Here is a 16577-nt window from a genome sequence, read left to right on the forward strand (position 1 = left end):
GCATTTTCTTAACGCTCCGGCCTTTAAACTGCCAATGTATGTTCTCGCCGTTTCTGGGTAGATATAAGCTGTGAATCACCTGTGAGGCATACCAGCTACCCGCGGGCCGTTGTATAAGGGTATGTGCCACACGTGACAGGAGGAAAGGGCTTCATGACGTACGCGGCAGTATTCTCGCGTTGTTCATGTAACCGGACAGTGATGTTCGTCATTGTGATGAGTGAGTGTGAGACGAGTATGACGGTGCGGTGTACTCGGTGCTGTGCTATGGTGTCGCGAGTGCTGCAAACGCGGTGGTGAGACACGACAGAGGCACCACGCAACAGACACGTGCGGCGCGTTGAAAAGGACGACGTCGGCGGGGAATGGCACGTGTAAGCAGACGAGGGAAATCGGCCGAGAACCAATGGGATGGTGGCACGGCAGACGGAGGAAGACGACAACGGGCTCGAACGCGAGGCGGTCGGAATCGGGGAGCCAGCATAGAGAAAGAAACTTTTTTCTTTCTCTATGGAGCCAGGAAGAAGGACACGCTGGTGCCAGGGTCAGTGTCGTCGGCTTATGGAGCCGAACACGAAGGGCCCGACAGCGTCGAAGGGTCTCCAGACGTCCTCGGAAACGGGCACTCGTGGGTACGAGGCGTTCCCGCTGTCCGACCAGCTGGTTCCAGTTCGTGTGGAGCAGACGTCGCCGTCCAGGTTGGGGGAGCGGATTCCTGCTGCCGGTTGCCTGCCACGGGACGGGCATGAGTGTCTACCACCAACCTTCGTGCTGCGTACGTGGACCGGGAGGTCGCCCGCAACCTGTGCCTGAGGGTGTTGCCTGCTCCGACCTCTGCGACGCCTTGACTCCTCGTCCGCTCAACGAGGGCCCTCGCCGCCAACGCAAGCGCCGCACCACAACGAGACCGCCGCTCACATCTACTCAAGCATCGCACAACCGGTGAATGTTTTCGTTTTTGGATACCCTCTGCGGAACTTTGAGAAGTCTTAGTACATCGGTCGCTATATCGTTAACCTAGGCTGAGCTTTAGTCTATTTGTTTCAGTTACTTGTATTTTTTTCCTTCTCTTTTCTTTTGTGTGATAAAGTTCTTTTTTTCGTGTGCATTTAAAATGGCTCCTTCCTTTCCCGGACAGAGGCCTTGCCTCAACTGAAAGAAATCGCAACCCACTAAACCTGCATAACAGTCATACGCTTATGCCCTGCTATCCCAATTTTCATCTATACGAGTTAGGGAGTTGACCACGAGAGCACCCATATGTAGGCGGATAGATAGATAGATAGATAGATAGATAGATAGATAGATAGATAGATAGATAGATAGATAGATAGATAGATAGATAGATAGATAGATAGATAGATAGATAGATAGATAGATAGATAGATAGATAGATAGATAGATAGATAGATAGATAGATAGATAGATAGATAGATAGATAGATAGATAGATAGATAGATAGATAGATAGATAGATAGATAGATAGAATGAGACCCTAGTTCTGGCAGACTTTATACCTTAGACGGACTGAGCATTAGGCGATTTGGTACGCCATTACTACGAAAAAATGCGCAAAATAAACAGGGACAGGTAAACAGGGACAGGTAAGCTGCGCTTGTGCGTGTGTCTTACCTGTCCCTGTTTATTTCGCGCATTTTTTCGTAGTTATACCTTAGGTAGTATGCGAGGAATTATTGATCAGCTGCCAGCTTGTAAAAAGACCACGTGCTACGTGACGCCAACAGGCAGAAAAAAAGAGTGTTCCGCACTCGCCGCCATGGCTGCGATCGGCGCTGACTAACACTCCTAGGTTTTAACGCACATATATACCCGATAAAGTGAACGGGAGCATGACCGCCGCCGTAGCTCAGTGGTAGAGCATCGGACGTGTTATTCGAAGGTCGCAGCTTAGGTCCCTGCCGGCGGCATGTTATCTTTTCGTCCTTAGTTCCTTCACATTTATAACATAATTACTGCAAATAACATCCCCTATGCTCTCCTTAGCATTGTTGTCTGTTAGTTCTCATTAATATACTTACATTATAGTTATCTGCGTACATTGTATGCACATAAAATGCGTTAGTTTGCTGTATATATGTTTGAGAGTAGACGATACCCTTTTTCTTCAAGGCTTGTAACTTGTCACCTTTGTGGGTGTGTTAGCTTATGAAAGCTTTATTCTATATTCTGAATGTAATATAGTTAAACGACAATGTTTCACTTGCGGAGTGGGAAACTTTCAATTTGATTGTGACTGGTTAGGCCGTTTTTCTGAACATTGGAATTGAATTGAATACTTCGCTATTCGAACTCTCCCGTCCAGCGCACGATGAGGCTCATATCGAGAGTACTTAACACCACCTTAGCATGAAGGGAGTCAATTTAATCAGCCTAGTGCACGCCTTTGTTATTAGCCCCATTGCATAAGTAGCTCCTTCTCTTATTACGTCCCACCTTCAACACAGGTATCAGTTTGTAGCGGCAGCAGGAGATTATTCGGAGTTGAAACCTATAAGAACAAGTGTCCCGCAAGGGAGCATATTGGGTCCGTATCTCCTCATATTATACATCAATGACATAGCCACTGTTGATGCATCTGCTAAGTGCGTAATTTACGCAGACCACACAAGCCTATTTTTTGGTGGTGACTCGGGTTCTGCAATGTGAAATCGAGCCAATAAGACGCTTGCAAATATACACACGTGGGCGACAAGTAATTATCTTAAGATTAAAGTAGAAAAAAACAAAGGCAGTGCTGTTTCGTCCACGTAATAAGCAACTTCAACTGTCCCCCATTAAATTACACAACACTGAAACAGAAATACTGCAGTCTTTCGAATCGCTTGGCGTATATTCCTCCGAAACTATGTCATGGTATTGCCAACTGAATCACTTAGTAAATTATCTAGAGCAATAGGTACTATTCGTCGTCATTGTAACTATCTCCCTACATCCATTAATATGCTTTCATATTACTCGATGTGTCTTTCTTCAGTTCAATACCGAATTCTAGTCTGTGGGACGGCTTCAGCAGAAAACATTCACAAACTGATGGCATTGCAAAAAAGAGCAATACGCCTTGTCTCCAGGGCGCCATATCTTTGCCCTTTGTTTCTCTCCTTGTTTTACAAAGCTTAGAACTATAATTGAATCGTTGTACAGATAGAGGCTTTGTCGCATGTACAGAATTGGAAAAATTAAGAATGATGACGCTTTAACGCAAATGGAATCCTCATAGCAACATATTCATTTTTATAAATTACGTCAATTATAACCTTGCATTGTTAACACGAACAGAACTAACTACGGTGACCAAAGGCCACAGTTTTGCTTGCAGGCAGTTCTAAATCAATTACACAAAGAAAATGGTCTCAATGTATCTGTTCTGTCGCTAAAAAAGCTACGCGACATATTTATGTGAGTGCTAGTGCTGCCATAAGTTCCTCTGCTTTTTCTTATCCTATGTCTACATCGCTACGCCTTTTTTTCACTTCAACTCTGCTAAATGTCTCCACGATAACCTTGTTTATTAATTCGGACCATGGTTGTTCACTCTTTTAGTTAGTTCATGCATTATGTATACCGTGTGCTTCTGTTTGACCGTTGTGAAGCCGCCCAGTGTATGAGGTGTCCAGGTTCCCCTCAAGCTGTTCAATGCAGCTTTTTCGCCTGGTCATCCTCGCAAGCTTGTTGCAGAATAAATTCACTTCAATTCAATATAAACCTTCAAGATGCGGGAAAAGCCACACATGGCGCCATCATTACACAAACGCATAAACAAGTCCTTGGGTTACCATCCGCGCAGCAAATGACAAACTCTTAGCACTAGGAGTCCACAACACACAAGAAGAGCTCCTGGCAGCTCAAATGGCAACGCAATACGAAAAAGTGGCCCAGAGTTCCCCACGGGAGGCCACTGCGATGGTTTCCTCGAGAATTTCCATCATGAAGGCTAGAGCGTCTAGACGCTTGGCGCGTTTTCACAACGCTGGCGACATTTCGTCTAGTTGCCGTTACGTTATTTCGATTGACAATGACAGTAGAAATCAGTCAGCTTGTGCTGCAATTTCTTTCTTCCACAATAGTTTGTAAGCGTTGTTGGACGCGCAATATTTAAATAAAAGACGTTTGTGATCGACAAATCTGCCAGTAATACGGCTTGAGGGTACATTTCATTGCATTAGAGAGGTCAATAAAAGGTGTCACCTTTTTCAACACACTTGAGGGTGAAAAACTGTCGGAGGTAATGTCGGACTGCAGCAGGTCGATAAAAGACGCGCCTCGTTGAGTGCACCGGCGCGACGCTGCGCATTTGACCGGTTGTCCCTGGTCTGCCCGAAAACCGCGCTTTTGCGGTCAGCATGGCAACCGGATCCAAACATCGCTGGCCAGAAGACTCTCGGCGGTGCTTCGGTCAGCGCTATGGTAAGTGCATCGTTGCGCCAGACCACGTGCTTGTTGGCAGTACGTTAAGATGCAAATGCATTTCGACCTTGCGATCACTTTGCCCGCCATTCTGTAAACTTGCCGCTGTACAAATTGTGTAGATTTACGTTCAGAATTACGCACCTTGGTGACGCGCAGCTAGTGACGTGGCTCTTTCTTATTTGTTTCAGACGTTGCGCCGCTTTCAATGCAGGCCGATAGCGACCTGACCTATTCCGGTGTGCCTTAGAAGAGCACGACTTTGCGTTACTTGATAAAACGTCTCATGTACTTTCAGTAACCGTGCCAGAGAAAGCACGCATTACGGGGGCTAGGGAATAAAAAAAAAAGAAATAAGGAATTACTAAGAACGTCATTTTCTCTCTAATGTTATCTCGCTACACGTATTTAATCATACCTGACCTTGTCGCATTATGATCCCGTCTTCGTGTACCTTTCGTGTAACGTGTTATCTTCGTGTAAAATATTTCGTTTCCGTGGTACTGAACTCTGAGCAAACATTTTATTTATTTATTTATTTATTTATTTATTTATTTATTTATTTATTTATTTATTTAGCTACCTTCGAGACCTTCAGGCAAGGCGAGTGGGTACAATTTTAATAAATGCAATACGGAAGCGAGAATAATACAGAACATACACTACTAATGGCATTCACCACGCAAATGATTAAAGAACACAGTGTTATACAGTTATTGACAACATGTTTGCTACAGCATTTCAAAAGGCACGATAACTTCCCTAGTGACGACAACACTATGTGTACCTTAAGGTGGTTCTAAAATAAGCATGTACTACGAATATATGAGCGATTGTAGCATTTAGTGTTTGAAAATGGTATACTGCTTCATGAATGGGATCAGTGCGGGCGGATACGTACGATGGTCTCAGACGATCTTTGAGATATCAATTGCTATAATGAAACTTATGAAATAAACAAAGGAGAAAAGCTTTCCGGCGATGCGTAAGGCTAAGTAATCAATGTGTGGCTTTCATTGCTGTAACATTAGCGGCGCGATCATGGTTTGAGAGAATGAAACGCGATGCATGGTTTCGAGCCACCTGTAAGTCTATGACTCATTCGAGACCGGTATCCCAAAGTCAAACAAGTTAGGGCGGCAGCACCCCACCCCCGCACATGCTAGACACAAACAAAATCTGATAATACATTTTTCTTAACGACAAGACACCAGAGCAAAGTTTAGCTGCAGCAAAATAATTAGAACTGTAGATTTACGCACTATGCAAGCTGATGACAACCATCAATCGCACTGAAGTGAGCATACACAGCAAGGGTCATTTTGGCCCGTTATATCTCGTGAACAAAGCAAATGAGGACATATGATATTAAAACCGTGTTTTCACTGCCATAAGTGCTCTTCGATAAACAATTGTCGTCAAAAGTGAGACCGGAGATTTCTTATCTTATTTTTTTGAAAATGAACTTTCTTAAAAAAACTCGCTTCTTTAACTATTTTTTTTTTCTTCTTTTGCGCAGCCTGTAGGAAAACGACCTTCCGCAGAAATGTCGCAAAGGCTATTTTCTATGCGTGACACTGTTTTGAAGTTTCTGTGTCAAATAGGAAACGCGCCAAGGCGCACCAAACTTAGCATACTTTTTTTAATTTGGGCTGTGTTTGGCATTATTTTCCCTTTTTTTTTTATTCCTTTTGAGGACGGCATAAAGAAAGCATGGATATAATTCACAGTAACGCGTATTAAAATCAGCAGAAAAAAATTTTAGACACAACATCTATAGTTCGCGTTGAATTCGGCCGTGAAATTCGAAACTATTGCAGTGAGCAAAAAAAAGGACGCCCGCGCCGCCCCCTTCAAATATTTTTTTGGCACACTGGGAGCGTTTCTTGGAAATAAAATTTTCGGTTCCGTGCACTTTGAATGTGCCCACATAACGTATAAAAATTCCAGACAAAACAAAAATATCGACCGGACAGGCATGTTCGATCTCTCGTAGAATCACCCAGCTGTAACATGAGAGGTACACAAGCCTGAGGAAAGTTTCTGCGTAGGTTTGTTAGTTACGTTATCAATATGCGTTTTCCAAGATAAATCATACGAAATGTGCAAGCCTAAGTACTCCTGTGAGTACAGAGATTCCGAATCAGTGCCGTTAATGTGATAGGTTGAGTGAACAATGTGTTGTCGACATGCACGCGTAACTTTTGCAGTTGTGTATGTTTAGCTGAAAGCTCTCATATTGTTTATGGCAGAATGCAAAATGGCTGAGTCTACTGAGTGTTAATTTATCTGAAGGAACGAATCATCGGTGAAAATTAAGCCTAACGGAAAAAGTAGTGTTCGTTAGTAAGTCATTTCGGAAAAGTAACTCTTGCTTATTACTGAGCCTTGTCATAAACCCGAGGTAACTGAAGAATAAGAGTAATTAATGTAATTCGCTGCTACAAAATGAGAACGAGTTGTAAGGAGAAGAAGAATAAACTTTTATTCTGAGCAAGCGCAGTGTGGGCTTTGTGAGTTATGTGTGAAATGCCTTCGAAACAAACCTAAAACAAAAGGAACCCCTGGTCGAGAAAACAGCAAATTAGGAAAGAAGCCCAATAGTTTCATTTCACACGCAAGAGTTTTAAGGAATTCATGCTGAACTTTTATTTTAAAAAATTATTATCCCCTGGAATGTTAGCGACGTAAGAGAAAATGACCAGTTCTATGATTTTGCGTGATATGCTGGTAATTGTTGCGGGTCGGTAGCTCTTTCGAGAGTGCTTGTCACCGGATTTGCGAGCAGGAATAACTCTCACGTCTTTCCAATTACTAGTAATGCGTCACGTTTCAAGTACTTGCTCAAATTGTTTTTAAGGGCAATGAAACCGCATATTTTTGTTATCAGCGATAAACTCGAAATTTATGAGAGAAAGTTAAGCTATTTGGTAAGGATTCATCATTAAAGAAGGTAAGGCGTGAAGACACGGTCACGAGAACGGGACAACACAAACGCCGACTATCAAATGAAAGGGGGGGCTGCAGAAGAAAGTAGGCACAAAAACTTACCTGCGCATGCATGGAGGGATGCTATAAGTGTCTCCTTCGTAACGGGGCGGTGACCTGTGCGTCACCAAGCTCGAAAAAGCAAAAACTTTTATTTTATTATTATCTTTGAATTCGGCCTGTTGCCTTGTCTGCTTCAATTAAATATTTCTTGCTACACTTCAATTGATGGCGCAAATGTTAAGACAGGAACGTAGAAGACACGTAAGACACGGACAAGCGCCATAACATTTGCGCCATCAATTGAAGTTCAGCTATGCACCAACTAGCCCGACAGCAAACGCTATTAAGCTATAATTCTTGCTACAGAAAAAAAAACACAAAGAACAGCCATGCTCAGTATGCTCAGGTATGGTAGCGCCACCTGTCCATCAGGCACACGTGGCGGTCTACGCGAGAGATGAGTGTTTAGTCATTTCGTGTCTTCTTTATACAAGTTAATCGAAGAGTGGCTGACGCACGCGCTTCCTCTCTACCGATATGATATTCCTCAACCATTAGGCGAGTTGTGCACACAAGGAAAGGGTCTGCAAAGCTCAGTGGAGCTAAACAGTTCTGCCAATTCTGCAGGTAATTAGCTACAGCAAACTGCCAGGTCCCTTTCCCTGAAAGATATATATACCATATATTTTTTCTTATCCCCCCCCCCTTTTTTTTTTCTTGCTCCGTATTAACGCAGGCCAAAGGCTGGGTGTCTTTGCTTGCGGTGTGCGTGGCGGGCTTCACCGTGCTGTTCCAAAACGAGGTGGACCAAGACCGCTGGGTGGCTTCACAAGCAATCACGCTCAAGGCCAGCGCAAGCGACGCCTTCCGCTTTGTCACCTCATCCGAGTACATGAGTAAGGTATGCCAGTACTGTACAGGGTCACCAGAAATGTCTGAGTTATAAAAAATTAAAGCGACCCTAATGCAAGACTTAGCGGTCTGAAAGTGGCACTCGCACTGACTGGGTTGTTAAACTTGAGATGAACTGTGAGCCATCTTCTTTTTCTTAGTCGACGTACTCCTCGCCCCCCCCCCCCCCCACCCCCCCCCCCCCCCCATCCTCCGAAAGCTCTCTGCCATTACTAACGTGGTTTTTAACTGCCTCCAGGATCGGAAGCATTGCAAGCTCTCTGCACCTGTCGTGGTACTGCACCGCCTCCGGGCCCGGCACATCTCTGACCATGCGATGATCTCGTGTGATAAAATCATCGCGTGCATTCACCTCATGGGAAGTCATACTGACGTCACGATGACTTCACAATAACGCCGCAAATTTTGGCTATCGGCGACGACATGATGACGTCATCAGGCCGTCATCTCTGATCACGTGACTTTTCGCATTGTTCATGTTGACACCGACGCCGACAGTCACTTTTTTTCGTTTGATCATGCATGTAAAGATTTTGCCTTAAAATGTAACTCTTCACCTGAACCACAACCACCAACGTCCCACTAGTTTGCCGAAGCGTTTATGTTAATTGTTGTCTATACGAATTTCTACTAATTGTATTACTCCAATTTTAATTTATGGCATACCTTGATGCCCACTCTATCATATATACAACCGTTAGCTTAACCCATTTCATCCTTTTTATATATTTTTGAAGTTTATGTCAGGAATTTTGGACAACTCACACCGGCGCTTACAGGTGGTCTGGATCGAGGATAGCAAGGAGTGTCACTCGGCACTCGTTCCAAAAAAAAAAAAAAGCGGCTACTATTACAGCGATTATATAAATCATCTTGACGCTCACAATTACTCGCCCATGCTATCATGTGTATAACTTTCGTTGTCTTTATATATAATAAGTGGGAGGCGCCATCGAACCAAGAACGCTTTATCCACGTTCATTTATCATTGAAAAGTTGATATAACCGCCCCGGAAGTTGTGCTGATTCAGGCAAATGAGTGACGCTGACGCGTCTCCGCTTTGATTATTACCACCAAACAAACGCTTTTGCACTGTTGTGCACAGGGTGTCAGGTTTTTTTTTTTTTTTAGACAATAAAGAATATTTGCTAAGATCGGCTGTGAGAGAAGCACGATCATATAGTTCTTGAGCTTGGTCACTCCGACCAACGGTCATTACGGACATAAAAAACCTATGCACATAATTAACGAATTAACTGTAATTTACTAATTAATTTTTCATGTTAGTTACTTGACAGCATACATTTCAGCTGACGAACTGTAGCCGCTGTGCTGGAAAGCCATAAACCCTTGGAATAAAATCTGAGGGGGGCGAGGATTACGAGATACTTGAGGTTAAAATACACCGTTGTTCCACTTAATATATTTTTTTACAAAACGCCGTTTTGTGCATTGTGGCATAAAAGTAGCTGAAACGCTTATGTTATTCGTCGCACACTTTAGGGGTGGATATCTCGAATCTGTCGCTTCAAAATTCGATCTAAATGGATACATCGCCTTGTGAAGTCAGTGGCTGCAATTCGTCAGTGGCATGTGTTGTAAAGTATTTACATAACAAGGTCACTTGTATTTAACAACGCAGCTGTTTAAGCCTGGCGTGATGTGTCTGCTGAATCCGAAAACTATCATCAACATGAACCGACACGTGCTCTCTTCGTCATCTTCTTCGTCTTGGTCCTCTTCTTCATCTTTCGCTTCGCTCCCAGACCACTTGCGCCGATTTGTCCAGTGTGAAGATAGAAGGCGAGAGAACGAACACAGAGAGAGAGGGACATAGAACGAGAGAAATATAGAAAACCAAAAGGAAAAAAAAAACTTTTTTTTTTCCTAGAGAAAGTAATGAGTGGAACGAACAACTGGGCGCTTTTGTGCAACTAACGTCTGTATGTCATTGTCAAAAAAAAAAAAATTAAGGGTATATATTTTGCAAACTTGGCAGTTCATGTCTGTTGAGCGTATTTTTTTTTTCTGGAGTTTAACGCTCCCAAAACCACAATATGGTAATGAGGGACACCGTAGTTGGAGGGCTCCGGAAATTTCAACCATCTGGGGTTGTTTAACGTGTACCTAAATCTAAGTACACGGGCCTCAAACATTTTCGCCTGCGTCGAAAATGCAGCCGCCGCGGCCGGAATGCGACGTGTATGTGTGGGCGTATATGCTTACGTATATCGACAATGTAGACCCAAGTCACAGTTACTGCCATTGTTTGTGCGATTGTTTGTGCAACTGCTCGACAATGTAGGCACAACTTGATGTTCGTGCTATTATTTGTACGATTTAGAAAACAATGCTCTGTGTGAGTTCTCCTTCAACATTTGTATTGTTTTTATTTTTCTCTCCTGTAAAGAAACTGTGAATCGATTCTTTTTTCTCTGCGTTAATCGGACTCCTGTAATGACCCCTTCTTGGGTTGATAGAGTCAATTAATAAAAATAAAATCAACTTCTCATTTTTTCATATTTTAGTTTTTTATATGCTTTCTTTTTATTTTCTGTTTCGGAGGCGAACGTTCCAGGGTAATCCAGCCGGCAAAATAAGAGCGTCGCGTGGCTCGAGACAGGCGCATGCGAGGACAGCGAACAAGGGACGATGCTCAACGTAGGAACAGGCGCCTAAGAGCTGCGCTCTAAAACGGGAACGTAATATAATTATTTAGGTTTTACACATGCGCTGCATGAAGGATAGCTGGTGTAGTACACACAAAATGAAGGACCGTTTACGAACGCCGCTAAAGCATGCAAGACAGCCGAATGTGGAACACAGAGCGTGTGCTTCTGCACAATCATTTGTCGCCCATTTCTTTGTTCTTTTATGCCGCGTAACATCCATACGGACCACGAAGGTAGCTTTCACTCTTCGCTGCCGCTCTCATGCCGTGCTTTACTACTTGTGTGACTGTGGAGCCGCATCCTAATACGCTTTCATTTTAATTAAGCTTCAGCGTGGTACTTGGTGAACACTCGATGGATCCTAATTTAATCAGTTGCTTTATCCCCCTATCGTTGCAGTGGCTGCCGTTCGTAAGCTCGGTCTTCGAAGCCGATGGCAAGCAGATGTCTGTTGGAAAGCGCTACCGAGCTACCTACGAGCTTCCCTTAATAGGTGAGATGGGCACTATTATTTATGTTCTTTTGCATGGCCGCAATGCACCGAACGATAAGAGGTACTTAGTGCAAAAAAAGCACTCGCAGCAATACATATATATATATATATATATATATATATATATATATATATATATATATATATTTTTTTTTGCTTAAAAAGAAAGCTACGCGGGCACCCTGACACTGTTATTGACATAACATGCCATGTGCCCACTGTCAAGAAAAGCTGTTAAGACAAGGGCAATCTAACGTGAAGGCTTTTAGCTCCACTGGAATGCAAATGTCGTAAATATATTGGGGCCACGTTGCGCAGATAATACGCGAATCGGACATCATATTTGTGAAGCATGCGTGACCAGCACAAAACTTAACGGGACCGCATTTAAAAGACATTGACATTACATTACATCCTTTTGTGTGTCCTTTGATTTTACATTGGTAATACGATTCACGAAATAGGAAACGCGATTAACCGACTTATCATGGGTATGTATGTATGTATGTATGTATGTATGTATGTATGTATGTATGTATGTATGTATGTATGTATGTATGTATGTATGTATGTATGTATGTATGTATGTATGTATTATGTATGTGTGTGTATGTATGTATGTATGTCTTAAGAACTATAAAAAAAGCTAAATAAAGAACACGAAAACGTTCACCCAGTACACAGATGCGTCTTCTCAAAGCGTACAAAGCCACATTTGCTCAGGTCCAACATTAATTAGAACTAGCAGACAATAACGCCAAGGAAAGTATAGGGGATGTTTTGTAATAATTGTGATATAAATGTGAAGAAAGTAAAGTGGACGAAAAGATAACTGGCCACCTGCAAGGACCGAACCTGCGACCTTCGAATAACGCGTCCGATGCTCTACCACTGAGCCACGGCGGCGGTCATCCCCCCGTCCACTTTATAGGGTATATATATATGCATTTGAAGCTAGGAGTGTTAGTCAGCGCCGATCGCAGCCATGGCGGCGAGTGTCGAACACTCTTTTTCAGCCTTTTGGCGTCACGTAGCACGTGATATTTTCACGTGCTGGCAGCTGACCAATAATCCTTCGCATACTACCTGAAGGCACCAAGTCTGCCAGAACGAAACCCTTGCTATGAGTGAAGGAAAGAATATGACTTTTAAGGGCTCGTTTTTCTTTGTTAGGCACAACATGAATGAGAACTAACAGACAATAATGCCAAGGAAAGTATAGGGGATGTTTTGTAATAATTGGGATATAAATGTGAAGAAAGTAAAGTGGACGAAAAGATAACTGCAGCTGGCAGGTACATTACACCTCCAGCAGTGCACTGACGAACACGAGTATTTTGCGGACCTAATAAGTATTTGTATTGGTGTTCGCCAAGGTGCTTATTCGAGAACTTCCTGGTCATCACAGTAAAATTATGATAGATCAGAAGCCAAGATCGAGCGCTTTTGCCTCTTTCAGGCGATATCGCTTGACGGCAGCTGTGCCATATCGTACTGCCACATCATTGTTCCATTCACACCTACCACATTTCTGCTTGAGATTAGTGCTTTGAGATATCACGCAGCTTTTCACCGAGCTAGTTAGAACACCATAGAAGTCATCTCTATGACGTCTGTGCATATGCCATATGCATAAGAATGGTATCAGTATTCTGCCATTTCCGCGTAGCTACATAGATGACCACGATCTCGAGAGAAGCTACGACAGTTGACGTCCGTCAAATCACAGGGTGAAGCCGTTGTTGCTGAAAGTTATTTTAGTCTCTTCTCACTATTGCTGTTTTATCAGCGCTGATAATGTTCGCGCTTGTTTCGCTGCGTCTTACAGTTTGTAAAAAAAAATATTGCACCGCGGACAAGTACGACAATTTGGAAAGTCGTAATTCCTACACGAGAGAGAGAGAGAGAAAACATTTATTGCAGAGATATTTGCGAGTGAAGGTGGGAGGGTCCCTTATTCCAGGAACCCTCTGGCCTGGATCGCCCGCCGGGCTCGGGCGACGAGTTGACGCTGGTCGACCAGGTCCGGCTTGGAGATCACAGCCTCCCACGCTTCACTGCGGACACGAGAAAAAAAAATAGAGTAATCGCAATTGTGTCGCGATTTGCAGGTGAAGTCGATACGTGGTACAGCGTAGTGGAGTACCAGCCTCATCGGCGGGTGGCCGTGGAGAGCGAGTCGTGGTTGCATCCACGCCTCGAGCTGCGCGTCGAGACCACCAGCGAATCCCAGTGCCGCATGCACGTGCTGGTATCCTTCCGCCGAAAGAGCTACCTCTTTCAAGTATGGGCCACAGCTTAAGATAGATAGATAGATAGATAGATAGATAGATAGATAGATAGATAGATAGATAGATAGATAGATAGATAGATAGATAGATAGATAGATAGATAGATAGATAGATAGATAGATAGATAGATAGATAGATAGATAGATAGATAGATAGATAGATAGATAGATAGATAGATAGATAGATAGATAGATAGATAGATAGATAGATAGATAGATAGATAGATAGATAGATAGATAGATAGATAGATAGATAGATACTCTCAAGGTTTCTTTCGTTCGCTAAGAAATGCTTCGCATTTAAAAGTACAGTGCTTGCATCCACGCTGAAACAGATGGCAGGGAAACCGATCATCGTTAATGCGACAGCGATGCCTGCTGTAACACACCACGGACTCTGGCGGAATCATAGACCGTGGACTATCGTGGTAAAGAAGACACAACGCCGCACTGCAATAAAAGCTCAAGAATTTTGTTCTTGCCATTCGACTTCTTGCAGGAAACTAGATGGTGTTCCATCATAATCACCTCTGCTTCAATTGTACCCTAGCAATATTCGTAGTCTAAATGTGGTTGAACATACCTGTACTGTGAAGCATTGGACGTATGCGCGCTGGAGAGCATTTACGCTCAACCATTGCGCACATGTTTGGGCCTACCGTGCTGCAGGTCAACCAACGAAACAACAGCAGAAGCTCGTGCTTGTCCCAGAGATGTTAGACGTGTTCTGCAAACTTTGTTGAGTGTACTTTCACTTGTTGACCGGACAGCGTCTTCAGCTCTCTTGATGGCCTTCGCCTGCGGATCAGAAGTCGGAGCTGGGCAACACGGTTTCGCACTGCTCTATTATTTATTTCGTGACTCGTGTGACGTGTGATAACCCGCTAGGCACGAGCGCATAATGTGGAACAGATGCATTTTTCACAGGGCATACCACCGCTGGCGTATTTGCCAACAAACCACCCGGGCGTTCAGATACGATCAAATAAGGACCGCATGGTCAGTCATCACGAAATAACTGAGCACTACAGCTTATCTAGGGCAGTGTACCCGCAGATACACAAATCGCCTAACAAGCGACAAGAAGTTGCTTTGAGGCAACTCCAGGCAAATATGCCGACTACGTAGCCTACCGCTACTACTACCCGGTCCAGTACCTTAATACCTGTACACATTGTTAACATAAAACAATATCACATGGAGAAGAAAACTGTGCATCTTACATTATAAACACCCAGCATATAATGTCACTGATACTTCGCTGCAAAATAACAAAAAGGCTTTACCAGCGCGGTGAGTGTTGATGGCGGCCATATTAGACAACGAGGGAGCTTTCTTTATTTTTTTACATGACATGTCCTTTATCGGCTCATATGGCGGCGCTGACATCAGTGCAAGCAAATACATGTAAGGGCACCCCTGCGAGCCATTTAAAACGGTTTCTCTTCTCAACTCTCCTATCTGCAGTACACGCTTGGTCCCGTGCTGCACTTTGTAAGCAACCAGCAACTCCAGCGATCCTTGTTCCTGCTGCGAATGGTCTTCCCGCAATGACTAGAGCGTGGCCGGCCCCGCGCATCCAAGCGTGGGTCGGAGTCGCTCGTTGTGAAGATGCCCAGCGCTGGCTTCCGGTACTGAGCACTACAAGGAAGGCCGCGTGCGCAACGGCCGAGCTACACTTCGGGTGACGTCCACTGTGACTATTAACTGTGCGTCTCTACACATATGTGCTGTGAATTCGTTCAACTTTTTCTTAATGTTTTGTGTGACCTTCCATATTTCACTTAAAGGATCCCACACCTGCTCCCTTCTAACCTGTTAGTATTATGCTAGAAATTTTCAAGTCCGCCCCGCAAGCTTCGTACCTCATGTATATTTCAAAATTGTTTTGTTAGCAGCGGAGATTGAAGCAAAAATGAACTGATGTGAAATGAGGCTGGGAGGTGACAAGTTATACGTTCCCGATGCCCGTTGCTCCTAACAACGCCATCAAGCGATGTTCTTTCGCTACATCTCTTTTCCAAATGGCGAGGGCACACGTCAGACTTGCTTCGCGAGTGCGGCTACTCATTTGCTGCTTTCTGGCTGCCTAGCGGGTTCTCGGGTTTTCAGGGACGGTTTATGTGATGTGGTAGGGTACATCTACCATGTCCCCCCCCCCTTTTTTTTTTTCGTTGCGCGTGTTTAACTTTATTCTTTTCATATGTTTTTGTGGTTGTACCTATGTAGGCGTAGTATCTTACGTCCTCAAAAGTTACAGTGTGATTTACGCGCTGAGCATGTATTTTACAATTTTCATACTGTTGTGTTCGAAGCACTCCCTGTACTCCCTGTGTCAAGAGCGAGCCCCGCGAAGGACCGGATGCTGAAACTACTTCCAGATGTTGACTCCTCTCCTTCCCGCGCTCGGCTCAAACGAGCCACCCATCGTTTCCCCCGGCAGTTCGGCTGCCGCCTCCATCCGAGTAGGAATAAACTTGTTTTTAACCGTTCGAGGCTGTCTACGCTTTTTGAGACTACCGCGACCCACGCGTACGTCTATGGGCCGACGACAACTCCGGACATAACAGTGGCGACGAGGAAGTGGATTTGGACCTACGCTACGCAACGATATTGACAAGCTACAAGCTATGGCTACGCACGGGCTCCCAAATCGGCTACCCGAATTCAACGGCTCATCATGGTCATCGTGGTCTGGACGCCTTCAATTTTACTTCGAGGCTAACAACATCACTGATGCAGCAATGAAGAGAGCCAACCTGCTAACGCTGTGTGGGGAGCAGACATACGACA

General features: G+C 44.0%; 1 protein-coding gene across 1 annotated transcript; it reads left to right on the plus strand.

Annotated features, from left to right (window-relative positions):
- The first annotated feature begins 561 nt into the window (after window positions 1–561).
- LOC119401720 (uncharacterized) lies at window positions 562–15894 on the plus strand. The gene is made up of 6 exons (XM_049419499.1): window positions 562–775; window positions 4361–4425; window positions 8153–8317; window positions 11401–11494; window positions 13606–13668; window positions 15252–15894. Exons 1-6 carry the CDS (start codon window positions 562–564, stop codon window positions 15470–15472), a joined length of 822 nt encoding a protein of 273 aa, XP_049275456.1. The 3' UTR covers window positions 15473–15894.
- Window positions 15895–16577: the final 683 nt, after the last annotated feature.

This window comes from Rhipicephalus sanguineus, chromosome 1, assembly GCF_013339695.2.
Source record: "Rhipicephalus sanguineus isolate Rsan-2018 chromosome 1, BIME_Rsan_1.4, whole genome shotgun sequence".
Classification (NCBI taxonomy): Eukaryota; Metazoa; Arthropoda; class Arachnida; order Ixodida; family Ixodidae; genus Rhipicephalus; species Rhipicephalus sanguineus.